This window comes from Bufo gargarizans, chromosome 6 (genome assembly GCF_014858855.1).
Source record: "Bufo gargarizans isolate SCDJY-AF-19 chromosome 6, ASM1485885v1, whole genome shotgun sequence".
Classification (NCBI taxonomy): Eukaryota; Metazoa; Chordata; class Amphibia; order Anura; family Bufonidae; genus Bufo; species Bufo gargarizans.
The window spans coordinates 343,801,963-343,816,921 of record NC_058085.1 but is presented as its reverse complement, the minus strand read 5'-3'; the positions used below and the strand labels follow the sequence as shown (position 1 = coordinate 343,816,921).

At 42.5% G+C, this 14,959-nt stretch overlaps 1 protein-coding gene across 4 annotated transcripts in view; it reads right to left on the bottom strand.

The window, feature by feature from the left end:
• Positions 1–14,959, bottom strand: part of DHX32 (DEAH-box helicase 32 (putative)) — a 66,875-nt gene that overhangs the window by 18,709 nt on the left and 33,207 nt on the right. For all 4 annotated transcript variants that reach the window (XM_044297164.1, XM_044297166.1, XM_044297165.1 and 1 more), the window contains 3 exons: positions 11,123–11,368; positions 7,455–7,554; positions 6,897–7,055 (listed from right to left, as the gene is read on the bottom strand). In XM_044297164.1, the coding sequence (XP_044153099.1) occupies positions 6,897–7,055; positions 7,455–7,554; positions 11,123–11,368 (505 nt within the window). The remainder of the gene's footprint in view (positions 1–6,896; positions 7,056–7,454; positions 7,555–11,122; positions 11,369–14,959) is intronic.

The following is a 14,959-nucleotide window of genomic DNA, read 5'->3' as shown; positions in this document are numbered from 1 at the left end:
TGGGCGATTGATGGTTCTATTATGTGAGTCACAGTTTGCCATGGTGCCTTTACATGCAAATATACGTTACAAAATCTATTCTTAAATCGCCCATTCATGACCATAATCTATCAGGGACTACAAAGAGCAGCCAGTGTTCGAGGACCTGTCATCCTCACAGACAACACCGTGTGGCCCAGATTTACTAATGTATCTGCGCCTAAAACCTGCCTAAAAAGTGGCATGCAACATGCTCGATAAGGGGTGGAGCTTAGTGAAAAGGGGCAGAGCTTCACAGAATGGGGAGGGACCTAACATGTGCCATTTTGCGCCAAAATTGCACCACAATTCTGGCAATAAAATCCATCTCAAAGTAATCCAACCAACCGTCGGATCACGCCTCCAGCCCGAGCCCCTGTGATAAATCTGGTGCAGATCTGGACAGCCGGTCTAAGGTTACTCGATCTATAGGATTAGTAAATTTGGGCCAATGATTTCAATACTTCATTTGTCCTGTGGCAGCACTTCTGCAAAATTGCACGCTTGCCGCTCAACCACCATAGATTGCAGGTGGTTGCTGGGGGTCCCAAAAGTGGGAGTCCTTGCAAACATCTGTCTTAGAAGGCTCTCCAGACAATATGCCGGATTATCCAAAGCACGTTGTAAAGACCGATCCAAAAAAACTCAAAAGAGGCAGCAGGGCTACAGCCTAATCGATCTTAAAATAAATATTACAAATAAAATTTATAAAAATAATACTAATAATATAACACTAATAAATATACAATAATGAAAAAAACAAAAATTTTTTTTTTTGCAAATCTGACGTCATTTTATGTGGTGATAACTTTAAAACGCTTTTGCTTATCCAGGCCATTCTGAGAATGTTTTCTCTGGTAAATTTGAGTCAAAATATTTCATTTTTATTTATAAAAAATAAAATAAAAAATATACTAAATTTACCAAAACTTTGAAAAAATTCTCAATTTTCAAAATTTCAATTTCTCTGCTTTTAAGGCCTCTTGAACACGAGCATATGTCTTTTTCTGTGTCTTGCGGACCGTTTTTCACTGATCCGTCGTTCCCGTTTTTGTTTCAGTAGCGTTTCCGTTTAGTTTTGCCGTTTAGTTTGGTTTCTGTTTGTGATCTGTTTTTTGCTGATCGCAAAAACGGAAACGGAAGCATACAATAATGTTTAAACAGTAAGTACAGAAAAAAATTGGTCTGGGCATAACATTTTCAACAGATGGTTCTGAAAAAAACTAAACACATACGGAAGACATACGGATGCATTCCGTTTTTTTGCGAACCATTGACTTGAATGGAGCCATGGAACGTGATTTGCGGGCAATAATAGGACATGTTCTATCTTTGAACGGAACGGAAATGAAATGCATACAAAAGTACATTCCGTTTTTTTTGCAGACCCATTGAAATGAATGGTTCCGCATACGGACCGCACACTGAAATCGCAAAAACTGAACGGAAAAAACTAAAACTTTCGTATGCAAGAGGTCTAAAAACAGATAGCGATACCTCTTGAAATAGTCATTACTTTACATTTCCCATATGTCTACTTCATGTTTGGATTATTTTGTAAATGACATTTCCTTTTTTTGGGGACGTTAGAAGGCTCAGAAGTTTAGAAGCAAATCTTAAAATGTTTAAGAAAATTTCCAAAACCCAATTTTTAAAGGACCAGTTTAGGTCTGAAGTCACTTTGTGGGGCTTACGTAATAGAACCAACCCATAAATGGACCCATTTTAGAAACGACACCCCTCAAGGTATTCAAAACTGATTTTACAAACTTTAGGTGTTCCACAACCCGTACGCCCTGTGCATTTCCGATCACCGCTGTGTGGCGGGTGGTGATCGGAACTGGGTGCCTGCTGAAATCAATCAGCAGGCACCCTGGGTCAATGCTGAGGGTGGTCCTGTGACCCCCCCCCCCCCTGTATCGGCGATCGCTGCGGATTAACCCCTTCTATGCCGCTGACCGCGGCATAGAAGGGGTTTGTGTTTGAGTGATCGCATCGGGAACTGCCTTCTACGGGTACCCAGGAGATTCAGCCTCAGGCTGGGTCTCCTAGGCAACCTGTTAGTGTATGACACTGAGTCATACACTAACAGGCAATGCATTACAATACAGATGTATTGTAATGCATTGCAGAGGGGATCAGACCCCCTAAAGTGAACATCAGAAAAAAAGTAAAGAAAAAAAAAGTAGAAAAAAAATGTTTTTAATAAAATTAATAAAGTAAAAAAAAGCCCCTTTCCCCTTATTTTATAATAAAAAACAGAAAAAAAACACACATATTCGATATCGCCGCGTCCGTAATGACCAGCTCTATAAATATATCACATGATCCACCTTATCCGATAAATATCATAAAAAAATAAAAATAAAGACGGTGTAAAAAAAGCCATTTTTGTCACCTTCCATCACAAAAAGTGCAACACCAAGTGATCAAAAAGGCAATTGCCCCCCAAAATAGTACAAATCTAACAGTCACCTCATCCCGCAAAAAATGAGCCCCCAACCTAAGACAATCGCCTAAAAAATATTAAAAATAAAGGCTCAGAATGTGGAGACACTAAAACATAATTTTTTTGTTTCAAAAATGCTGGTATTGTGTAAAACTTAAGTAAATAAATAAATATATACATATTAGGTATTTCCACGTCCATAACGACCGGCTCTATAAAAATACCACATGACCTAACCCCTCAGGTGAATACCGTAAAAAACAAAACAAAAAAAAACAGGTGCAAAATAAGCCATTTTTTGTCACCTTACATCACAAAAAGTGTAATAGCAAGCGATCAAAAAGTCATACACACCCCAAAATAGTGGCAATCAAACCGTCATCTCATCCCACAAAAAATGAGACCCTACCTAAGATAATCGCCCAAAAACTGAAAAAACTATGGCTCTCAGAATATGGAGACACTAAAACATGATTTTTTTTTTGTTTCAAAAATAATATTATTGTGTAAAACTTAAATAAATAAATAAATAAAAGTATACATATTAGGTATCACCGCGTCCGTATCGACAAGCTCTATAAAAATATCACATGACCTAACCCCTCAGGTGAATACTGTTAAAAAAAAAAACGGTGTAAAATAAGCCACTTTTTGTCACCTTACTTCACAAAAAGTGTAATAGCAAGCGATCAAAAAGTCATACGCACCCTAAAATAATCTCATCCCGAAAAAAATGAGCCCCTATACAAGACAGTCGCCCACAAAATAAATCAAACTATGGATTTCAGAATATGGAGACACTAAAAAATCTTATTTTTAAAATGCTTTGTTGTGTAAAACTGAAACAAATAACCATATTTGGTATTGTCGCGTCCGTGACAACCTGCTCTATAAAAATACCACATGATCTAACTTGTCAGATGAATGTTGTAAATAACAAAAAATAAAAACGGTGCCAAAACCGCTATTTCTTGTTACCTTGCCTCACAAAAAGTGTAATATAGAGCAACCAAAAATCATATGTACCCTAAAATAGTGAAATATATGGAAAATTCAGCCCACACAACCCCTAGCAGGTGCAGATTGCTATGGCGAAATAGAGATATAAATGTAAAAACACAAAATGCAATCGCACACTGCAACCAGCACTCTGCCCTGCCTTTATGCTGGATGTTGAATAAGGCATTGGTGTACATTTTGGCCAAAGCGTAATAAGCCACTCACCACGCCAAGCACACTCTGCTTTTAACCCCGTCCGGTGCCATTACAGCTTTCATCGGATCCAGGGATGCAAGTACCAACATGCATGCTGAGCCCACTATATACTTCTCCTGGAGCCTAATGGCTACTGGTAGGTGCTGTATAAGCAGACTCAGTTTTATACTGACTTTAAAACCAGCCTCCAGGGGGCAGATTAACTGGACAGGTGTGCTTGACTGCTTGGAGATCACCACGCCTCCAATATATACTACAAAGAGAAAAATATGGAAAATTCAGCCCGCACAACCCCTAGCAGGTGCAGATTGCTATGGCGAAATAGAGATATAAATGCACCATTAGGCTCCAGGAGAAGTATATAGTGGGCTCAGCATGCATGTTGGTACTTGCATCCCTGGATCCGATGAAAGCTGTAATGGCACCGGACGGGGTTAAAAGCAGAGTGTGCTTGGCGTGCATGCTGTACCTGCGCTCCCTGGACTTTATGTGGCTGTCATGGCCCATAAAAAAGGTAGGAACTAGTGTTAGGGACCACTCATGAAGGCGACCTTGACGTGGTGAGTGGCTTATTACGCTTTGGCCAAAATGTACACCAATGCCTTATTCAACATCCAGCATAAAGGCAGGGCAGAGTGCTGGTTGCAGTGTGCGATTGCATTTTGTGTTTTTACATTTATAACCCTAAAATAGTACCAACAAAACTGCCACCCTATCCTGTAGTTTCCAAAATGGGGTAAATTTTTTGGAGTTTCTACTCTAGGGGTGCATCAGGGGGGCTTAAAATGGGACATGGTGTCAAAAAACCAGTCTAGCAAAATTTGCCTTCCAAAAACTGTATGGCATTCCTTTCCATCTGCGCCCTGCCGTGTGCCCGTACAGCAGTTTACGACCACATATAGGGTGTTTTCTATTATCTAAGCCTCACAAAGTGACTCCAGACCTGAACTGGTCCTGAAAAAGTGGGTTTTAGAAATTTTTCTGAAGAATTTCAAGATTTGCTTCTAAACTTCTAAGCCTTGTAACGTGCCTAAAAAATAAAATTGCATTCACAAAATGATCCAAAACCTGAAGTAGACATATGGGGAATGTAAAATAATAACTATTTTTGGAGGTATTACTATCTATTAAAAAAATACAGAAATTGAAATTTGATAATTTTTCCACATATTTGGTATTTTTTTATAAATAGAAATGATTTTTTTTACTCCATTTTACCAGTGTCATGAAGTACAATATGTGACGAAAAAACTGTCTCAGACTGGCCTGGATAAGTAAAAGAGTTTTAAAGTTATTCACACATAAAGTGACACTGGTCAGATTTGCAAAAAATGGCCTGGTCCTTAAGGTGAAAATGAGCCCGGTCCTCAAGGGGTTAAAAGCTATGTACACCTTTGGGGCAATTTTTTTTATTGCATTATACCTATTTTGAGCTAAAAATAATTTTTCCAATTGGTCTTTATTAACAATATGGAATACTTTTTTCTGCACAGAGCCGAGATGCTCTACTAGCTGCCTGTGGATTTTTTGTCCTTTCCGTCATCTGAGGAGCAGACGACTTCTTATCTCTGATCTCTCACATTATAAACTCTCATTAAAGCTCAATCCTTATCTTACTGATAAGATTGTGGCTTAAATAAGTGTTTATGACCTCTTAGTAGTTTAGAGATAAGGGTTATTAGATGATCTGCACAAAATGAATGTGAAAGTATCAGTCACACAATTAGAAAAACAGTTAACCCTTTGTGACTGAACAGCTCAATATTTTTAATAAAGGCCAATTGAAAATATGATTTTTAGAAACATAGAATGTGTCGGCAGATAAGAACCATTTGGCCCATCTAGTCTGCCCAATATACTGAATACTATGGATAGCCCCTGACCCTATCTTATATGAAGGATGGCCTTATGCCTATCCCATGCATGCTTAAACTCCTCCACTGTATTTGCAGCTACCACTTCTGCAGGAAGGCTATTCCATGCATCCACTACTCTCTCAGTAAAGTAATACTTCCTGATACAAATTTATGACTGTCATGAAGTACAATGTGTCACAAGAAAACAATCTCAGAATGGCTTGCATAAATAAAAGTGTTCCAAAGCTATCACCACATAAAGTGACATGTCAGATTTGCAAAAAATGGCCTGGGCAGGAGGGTGGAAACTGGCCCGGGGTAGAAGGGGTTAAAGAAACTCCCCAGTTTATTATTATAGACACGATCAGAGCTGAGATGACTTCTAGGTATAGAGGATAGCTACCAGTGTCCACTTCTCCCCAGGACCTACCTTCTCAAAGTTGCTGCAGGGACCCCCATATTCAACCATCTGGTAGCATCTTGCTGCTGTGTGAGCAGGTAATATGTGACTGTATCCGTACGCTGGGCCCCCAAAATACATTTTACTGGTGGGCCCTAGGCACCCTAGTCCGACACTGACCCAATGAACGAGCATTTGCTTGTTTGTTGGGTTATCGTTGGCCAATTATTTTTACAAATGCTCATCCCCGATAACTGGCCTGATTATCGGGGGGTGTGAAGGAACCTTTAGTGCGGTGTCAGAAGGACAACACAGACCATACACTTGAATTGGGCTGCAAACATACAAAAAATGGAGATGCCGCCATGTCAGAAAATGAGGAGGTGCATTATTCTCGTGCATTCGGCATTGAAATATCAGAGGCAGATCCGTGGTAGTAATCAGTTCGTTTTCCAGCTTTTTTTTTTTTTTACTTTTTAAAATTTCTTGCTGTACCTGTGGAAAAAAACATACCGCGCAAAATGCACAGATCTGCCGTATGCAAATCCGTATGGAAACCTAACTGTACCACGTGGGTACTGCTGCATATACCTTGGGGTACACCATTACATGCTGTTGACCCAGCTACTGATGTTACATGATGGCAGTTCTGGTCTTCAGGTCTGCTTTTGCTTTCACATAAGGTTTTATGCAAACCATGCCCGATCCAGCTCACGTACAACTACACCTATATTAAATAGAATTCAGGGTGGAGACAGGAATGGGACACAGAGCATCTCCTCAAGGTCTGAATTGTGGCCAGATTCAGGGGAGAACGCACGTGTACTTTACATATGCAGTCAAGCCCGGACACGGAGCAGATTTTATACCTCCTTCATTTACAGTGGAGACGTGTGCACTGAATGTCACACAAAAAAAGGAAAAAAATGTGGAACGCAGATCTTCTGAGACAACTTACCAGGTCGGTTGATGAATTCATAATGGCCCAGGCCGGCAATGTCCATCCTCTTCAGTAACAGAACCATCGACGTCAAGTTTGACTCCTCCACTTTTGGAGTCAGAAATGTTTTCATGTCATTTTGGGCAAACTCCTCGGTGTAGAGGCAGAAGACTTTTCCTGCAGGAGGAAGGTTTCTTAGTATTTAATATGAAAGCCTCCAACACTAATATTCAACCAGAGAGCAATTCCAGCAGCTAGGAGTATCCTGAGGCCTCTGGGGCCTCCTTAGCTGGCGGGCCCGACATCATCAGGTGGGACTAGAGCTACATCCATGACATCTATACAAGTCTATATCGTCTGCCACTTTGTAAGCAGGAAGATGTCTAAGTAATACTGCTCAGATTTAGAAGACAGCTCCATTACTAATTCATGGTGTGCTTTACGCTACCCTTCTGACATTAGTCTATATGTCAGCAACAGGTACAAGATTGGCTTTGGTTTGCTGAACTTCCAATCAAATTTTGGCAAAAAAAAAAAAAAAGAAGAAGAGTAAAAATAATACTTTTTGGCTGTTACCTGTAGGACAGGTGCCCAGGACCTGCTTCCTCATCTCAGCTCGTATTCTACTGATTGGCTGCGTGATCAGAGACTCTGCCCGGATTCTGGTATTGTAAACCTAGGAGGGGAAATGTAAAAATTAAAGTATCACGACAATGAAAAGCAGTAATAAAAACCTGATGAGTGGAGATAAAAGCATCAGCTTTATTTTTTTGAGCTAGGGTGTTAACCCATATTTCAGTGTCACACTGCCTTTAAGAAGTTTTGGACTTTCAGTACTGACCAACATACAGACAATTATGTTACCCACCTCACCCAATTGTGCTGTGGCCGACCGTAACCCAATATCAGCTGTGTCCTCCCTGCACCCAGCCATGGCTCTCCTACTTTCTTCACCTGGCACTTGCCAATAAGGTCAGGTCCAGCGGACTACTTAAAGGACATCCCACGCCCATGAATGGACAACACACGCCTTGCCTGCTGATTGAGGTTCCTATTCTGTCCTGGCTCTCATTCTCAGCATTATAGTTCCTGATTCATCCTTGGATATTGCTCCTGCCTTTCAGATTGCTGCCTTGATACCTGGTGTTCTTCTCCTGTCTCTGACCCTCGGCTCTGTTCCCGATTACACTACGAAAGCATCAGCTGTTTTGGTAAATATTTGTATTCTTCATAAAATAACAAATGTGGAGCATCTTTTCCTAGACCTTTGCATTGCACCGTTTCTCTGTAATTCCTCCCAGAAAGGAATGAAGAAATTGACAACTGGGTGATACCAGTTGGGGATGTGTCTCTACATAGTCTGACACTGTTCTATCTTGCTGACCTTCAAAAGTGTGTACAGGCACACCTGTGGAGAGTGGTAACGCATACTGTAGCTGTTTATTTATACACTTCCAGGAGTAGTAACTGAGGAATTATAAACCGCAAAATTACATGAAAAGATGTTTCATACAGCCAACTGTACAGGGAGTCAGAATTACCAGGAATACACCGCAGGGCTGTATGTACTTCTATACGTTTAACCTGAAGTGATTACCCCAGGACGCGAAGACGGCAAGGTCCGCACTCGATTTCTAATGTAAAATTAACAAGACCTCATCTAATGGTTTTCCGTGAGATGTTTTAAAACACAAGCCCGGCTCGGCTACATACAGAGCGTCAGTCTCTTGGCCGTTAGTGTCCTGTGGCTCCATGCTCCTCTGCGCTCATTAGTGTCACAGTTATTTGGTAGAGGCGGCTGCGCAGCGTTTCATGATGTTTCCACATAGCGTTTTGCAGGTCCTAAGTGATCGCTGCTGTCAGTCCGGTAAACACACAGGTCGGAGGCAGTAGACAGACCCATCATCCTCCAGGAGAAAGCTTGTCGTTTGATTGCCTGCCATATAAATCATTCTACTTAAATACACCGCCGACCGCGCGGCCATAGTAATGGCGCGCGTTGAGCTGATTGAATGTTAAGATCAGAGACGAGCCTTCGCCTTCCTCTGCGATGTTCCCTGCCAGGAATGGAGGCTTTGAATTTATTTCTGGTTTAGGACAGATATAAAAGACAGAAGCACCATCTTTTATCTAGTGTTTGTCAGGTATACACTGAAGCGTGGAGCGCGCGCGGATGATACAACTACATCTTGCCATTCGACGTTCTGCTGTTAAAGGGCTTGTGCGAGACTTAAAGAAATTAAACTAACCGCAAGAAAGGTTATTAAAAAACACACACACACTACTCACCTTAAATCCCCCCCCCCCCTCCTCCGATCCAGCAACGAGTATTTCCTAAGGTGATGATGGTTGTGTGAACTGGCGCTAGGGATTTGGAGCTCATTTTGGGGAAAAAAAACTGAGCTCTGACCCTTGAACGAATAGTGGGCTTGCAGTATTTCAATGAGCCAAAATTAATTCTGGACGCACAGTGAGGTGAAGACTTTTGGAAGATGGCCTGGTGTCAAGAAGGGCAGCAAAGAAGCCACTTCTCTCCAAAAAACCCCATCAGGGACAGATTGATCTTCTGCAGAAAATATGGTGAATGGACTGCTGAGGACTGGGGCAAAGTCATATTCTCAGATGAAGCCTCTTTCCGATTGTTTGGGGCATCAGGAAAAAGGCTTGTCCAGAGAAGAAAAGGTGAGCGCTACCATCAGTCCTGTGTCATGCCAACAGTAAAGCATCCTGAGACCATTCATGTGTGGGGTTGCTTCTCATCCAAGGGAGTAGGCTCACTCACAATTTTGCCCAAAAACACAGCCATGAATAAAGAATGGGACCAAAACACCCTCCAACAGCAACTTCTTCCAACAATCCAACAACAGTTTGGTGAAGAACAATGCATTTTCCAGCACGATGGAGCACCGTGCCATAAGGCAAAAGTGATAACTAAGTGGCTCGGGGACCAAAACGTTGACATTTTGGGTCCATGGCCTGGAAACTCCCCAGATCTTAATCCCATTGAGAACTTGTGGTCAATCCAATTCAAAGAGGCGGGTGGACAAACAACAACCCACTAAATTCTGACAAACTCCAAGAAGTGATAATGAAAGAATGGGTTGCTATCAGTCAGGAATTGGCCCAGAAGTTGATTGAGAGCATGCCCAGTCGGATTGCAGAGGTCCTGAAAAAGAAGGGCCAACACTGCAAATACTGACTCTTTGCATAAATGTCATGTAATTGTCGATAAAAGCCTTTGAAATGTATGAAGTGCGTGTAATTATATTTCACTACATCACAGAAACAACTGAAACAAAGATCTAAAAGCAGTTTAGCAGCAAACTTTGTGAAAACTAATATTTGTGTCATTCTCAAAACTTTTGGCCACGACTGTATATATACTGAGTTGGTCTTCAATAAAGGCCGTTCTTGATTTGTTTCACCCTTAACATAGAGTCTCATCTCATGTGTGTGTGTGTGTGGGGGGGGGGGGGGAACAGCTATATTTACTCTGGGGATTGCTATCGGTATTATACTTCCCTGGGATTACAACACGGTTCTACCCACTGGAAGCTGGATCCTGGTCTTGGGCCCAAGGTGGGTGGTCAACAGCGAGACCCCAGCCAAGCTGTAACGCTGGAAGTGGGGACTGCAGTGCTGATGGTGTCCAGTGGAGTGCTTGGAAGTACCCAGTGAGCACTAGGAAGCATCGATTGGCGGAGGTACCCAGTCGGGTGGCAGGCGGTCCGTCGCAGTTACTTACCCAACAAATCCTGCACCGTCGGTCCGGTTCTCCCGGCAGGGCTCTGTTTAACCAGTCCACATGTGACCACTCACCTCTTTGGTGCACTGCTGAGGCCAGTGATTGGCTGCAGCGGTCACAAGTTGTTGACATGATGCCACCGCTGCAGCCGGGTAAACAGAGCCTGGCTAGGAGAACAGGAGCGGCAGCATGGAAGCTTTCAGGTAAGTCACAATCTAGTCTTTGGTTTCCTCCTGAAACTGGACAACCCCTTTAAGACCACCAGGAATTACAGATTTGTCCATCCACATGGTAGAACATGGGTTGCATTACACTGACCATAAAGAAGACATCCATCTGCATTAATAGCTATTTTATGACAAAAAAAATAAAACACAAGCCAAGTTTGGAAGCTGAACACAGCATTGCGAGAATTTGGCAGCCCCACCGGCAGACACGTATGAACCAGGCACACAGTAAAGCCTTTATAAAGCAGGACTGAATGAACGGTGGGATTTACCTTTCTCCGCTCCACTCCGACATCAATGACAAAGTGAATGTTGCTCATCCAGATGAGGGACTCGCCAAGACTGGTCGTCAGCACCACTTTCCTCCTGTGGTCTTTACCTCCGTAATCCAGCCCCTCATACGGCAAGTACTGCGGAAGGCTTTGATGGGGATAGAGCGGGACTGGAAGCAGTTCGCCTAGTTTAGGATTTATGTACATGGCCTCCTGGTGGATCATTTCATAGGCCTGCTTTATTTCCTTAAAATAATTAAATATATTAATTAGTATTCAAAAAAAAAGAAAGAAAAAAAGTGTCCTACAATTTGTCTGGACAAACGCTGAGGTTCAGGGCAGTCATCCCTTCCCACACTCTGAGGTAAATGATGGGATAGCATTTTCAAATGTCCTAATAGGGGGTCTTAAGTTAAAGGGGTTCTCCAGGCTTTTAATATTGATGGACCTATCTTCAGGATAGGTCATCAATATCAGATCGGCGGGGTCCTGCACCCCCGCCGATCAGCTGTATGAGGAGACGGACGTGCGCGTACATAGACATAGCAGCAGGAAGAGAGACGGGAGACAGCATGCGCACACGCCATCTCCTCATACAGTTGATTGGCGGGGGTGCGAGGTGTTGGACCTTCCCCGATCTGATACCGATGACATATCCTGAGGATAGGTCATCAATATTAAAAGCCTGGAGAACCCCTTTAACAGATGGGGGCCTTCACTCAGGCAGAGAGTGCTACAAAGAAATGCCAAAAACAAACAAAAAAAAACAAACTGTAATGCTTCAGTTCACCTGCGGAGGCACTGCAGCGAAACTGCACAGTTATAGCTGGTTGCAGACAACCCATTTGAGTGTCAGAATAATTACCCGTATCAGTTAAACGTTTTTGGTACATTGGGACTACAGGTGAAGGCTTATTTAGACTGTATTACACAGCCTGATGTCGTAGAGGGAAGCGTTCCCTCCCGGCAATCGTCTGCTCACTAGTGGAGGAGACGGCTGCTATTAAATGCACTGATCTCCTCCGCTGGATGGGAAGCAGCGTTCACTATGCCATCGCTCGTCCTCATGCTGTATAGTGGGGACGATCTCTCGCCTGCAAACGATAATTTTTTAACATGTCAAAAGATTTTGATTGCCCGATTCTCGTTCATCTGTAAATCTGTGGCAGTATCACACTGCAAGATGATTACTAATGAGTGTTCATGCGAATGCTTCTTAGCGATTATCTGCATCGGCCAGTGTAATACAGACTTTAGTCAGGGAATTGGTGGAACCATATACATGGGGCAATTATCTGGAAGGAAAATTTTTAACAAGCCGTGGGACATGACAAGGGAAAATTGTCATGTTCCAAGGCTTGTTAAAAAGTCCAATTTTGACTCGTAGGGAGCCACTTCCACAAGATGGCGCTAGTGAGATGGTTCTCTTTCCTTGGGAGATACCTCTTGGCAAATTATTTTTCAATTCAGCATTGCCAATAAGTCTCCATACACAGCTGGTCTTTTTAAGGAGACTTTGCACACTGTCTAAAGCCCTCATTCGCACGTCTGTGTTTAAATCTGTGAAAAGGTGGCCAGTGATGCCTCCGTAAAGGATCTGTGTGTGGTGTGTGTGGTCCGTGTGTCCGTTTTTTGGGCTGTCCGTGTGTCATCCATGAACCCAGACAAAATAGAGCATGCATCTGTGCTTAACACACGGACCCACGGACCATGGTCAACTGATGAGTGAATTCACACATTAAAATTAATGGGTATGTGTCCTGTCCGTGGAGAATATGTACAGTACAGACCAAAAGTTTGGACACACCTTCTCATTCAAAGAGTTTTCTTTATTTTCATGACTATTAAAATTGTAGATTCACACTGAAGGCATCAAAACTATGAATTAACACATATGGAATTATATACATAACAAAAAAGTGTGAAACAACTGAAAATATGTCATATTCTAGGTTCTTCAAAGTAGCCACCTTTTGTTTTCATTACTGCTTTGCACACTCTTGGCATTCTCTTGATGAGCTTCAAGAGGTAGTCACCTGAAATGGTTTTCACTTCACAGGTGTGCCCGGTCAGGTTTAATAAGTGGGATTTCTTGCCTTATAAATGGGGTTGGGACCATCAGTTGCGTTGTGGAGGTGAAGTCAGGTGGATACACAGCTGATAGTCCTACTGAATAGACTGTTAGAATTTGTATTATGGCAAGAAAAAAGCAGCTAAGCAAAGAAAAACGAGTGGCCATCATTACTTTAAGAAATGAAGGTCAGTCAGTCCGAAAAATTGGGAAAACTTTGAAAGTGTCCCCAAGTGCAGTCACAAAAACCATCAAGCGCTACAAAGAAACTGGCTCACATGCGGACCGCCCCAGGAAAGGAAGACCAAGAGTCATCTCTGCTGCGGAGGATAAGTTCATCCGAGTCACCAGCCTCAGAAATCGCAGGTTAACAGCAGCACAGATTAGAGACCAGGTCAATGCCACACAGAGTTCTACACGTCTCTAGAACAACTGTTAAGAGGAGACTGTGTGAATCAGGTAGAATATCTGCTAGTAAACCACTGCTAAGGACAGGCAACAAGCAGAAGAGACTTGTTTGGGCTAAAGAACACAAGGAATGGACATTAGACCAGTGGAAATCTGTGCTTTGGTCTGATAAGTCCAAATTTGAGATCTTTGGTTCCAACCACAGTGTCTTTGTGCGACGCAGAAAAGGTGAACGGATGGACTCTACATGCCTGGTTCCCACCGTGAAGCATGGAGGAGGAGGTGTGATGGTGTGGGGGTGCTTTGCTGGTGACACTGTTGGGGATTTATTCAAAATTGAAGGCATACTGAACCAGCATGGCAACCACAGCATCTTGCAGCGGCAAGCTATTCCATCCGGTTTGCGTTTAGTTGGACCATCATTTATTTTTCAACAGGACAATGACCCCAAACACACCTCCAGGCTGTGTAAGGGCTATTTGACCATGAAGGAGAGTGATTGGGTGCTGCACCAGATGACCTGGCCTCCACAGTCACCGGACCTGAACCCAATCGAGATGGTTTGGGGCGAGCTGGACCGCAGAGTGAAGGCAAAAGGGCCAACAAGTGCTAAGCATCTCTGGGAACTCCTTCAAGACTGTTGGATGACCATTTCAGGTGACTACCTCTTGAAGCTCTTTAAGAGAATGCCAAGAGTGTGCAAAGCAGTAATCAAAGCAAAAGGTGGCTACTTTGAAGAACCTAGAATATGACATATTTTCAGTTGTTTCACACTTTTTCGTTATGTATATAATTCCACATGTGTTAATTCATAGTTTTGATGCCTTCAGTGTGAATCTACAATTTTCATAGTCATGAAAATAAAGAAAACTCTTTGAATGAGAAGGTGTGTCCAAACTTTTGGTCTGTACTGTATGTGGGACGCTGACGTGTGAATGTGGCTTAAAGCTGCAATGTGGAGAAGGAATTCCATAGTGAATCCGCAACTCAATCTGCTGAAAAACTGCCATAGACACAGGTGCATATTTTGCTGTAGACGGTGGATCTGCGGTGAAATTCTGACCTTACCGTTATTGTTTTGGCTACAAAGACAGAGCTCCTGGAGGCTCATTTGCATATATTAAAACATAATTTTTCTCAGCAATGCAGGCACATATGAACATGGCACCTACACAGACTGCCTTCAGCTGCCAAGTGCACATGTAACAGGTCAGCCAGTGTCATAGGTACAAAACTGCTGACAGATGCCCTTTGACTTATGATATCCATACGCCCTAATAGGCCATAAGTTCATGAGACAACATCTATAAACGGTTCAGAATTGAATGCTGGAAAAAGAAATGAGACCACAACTATAT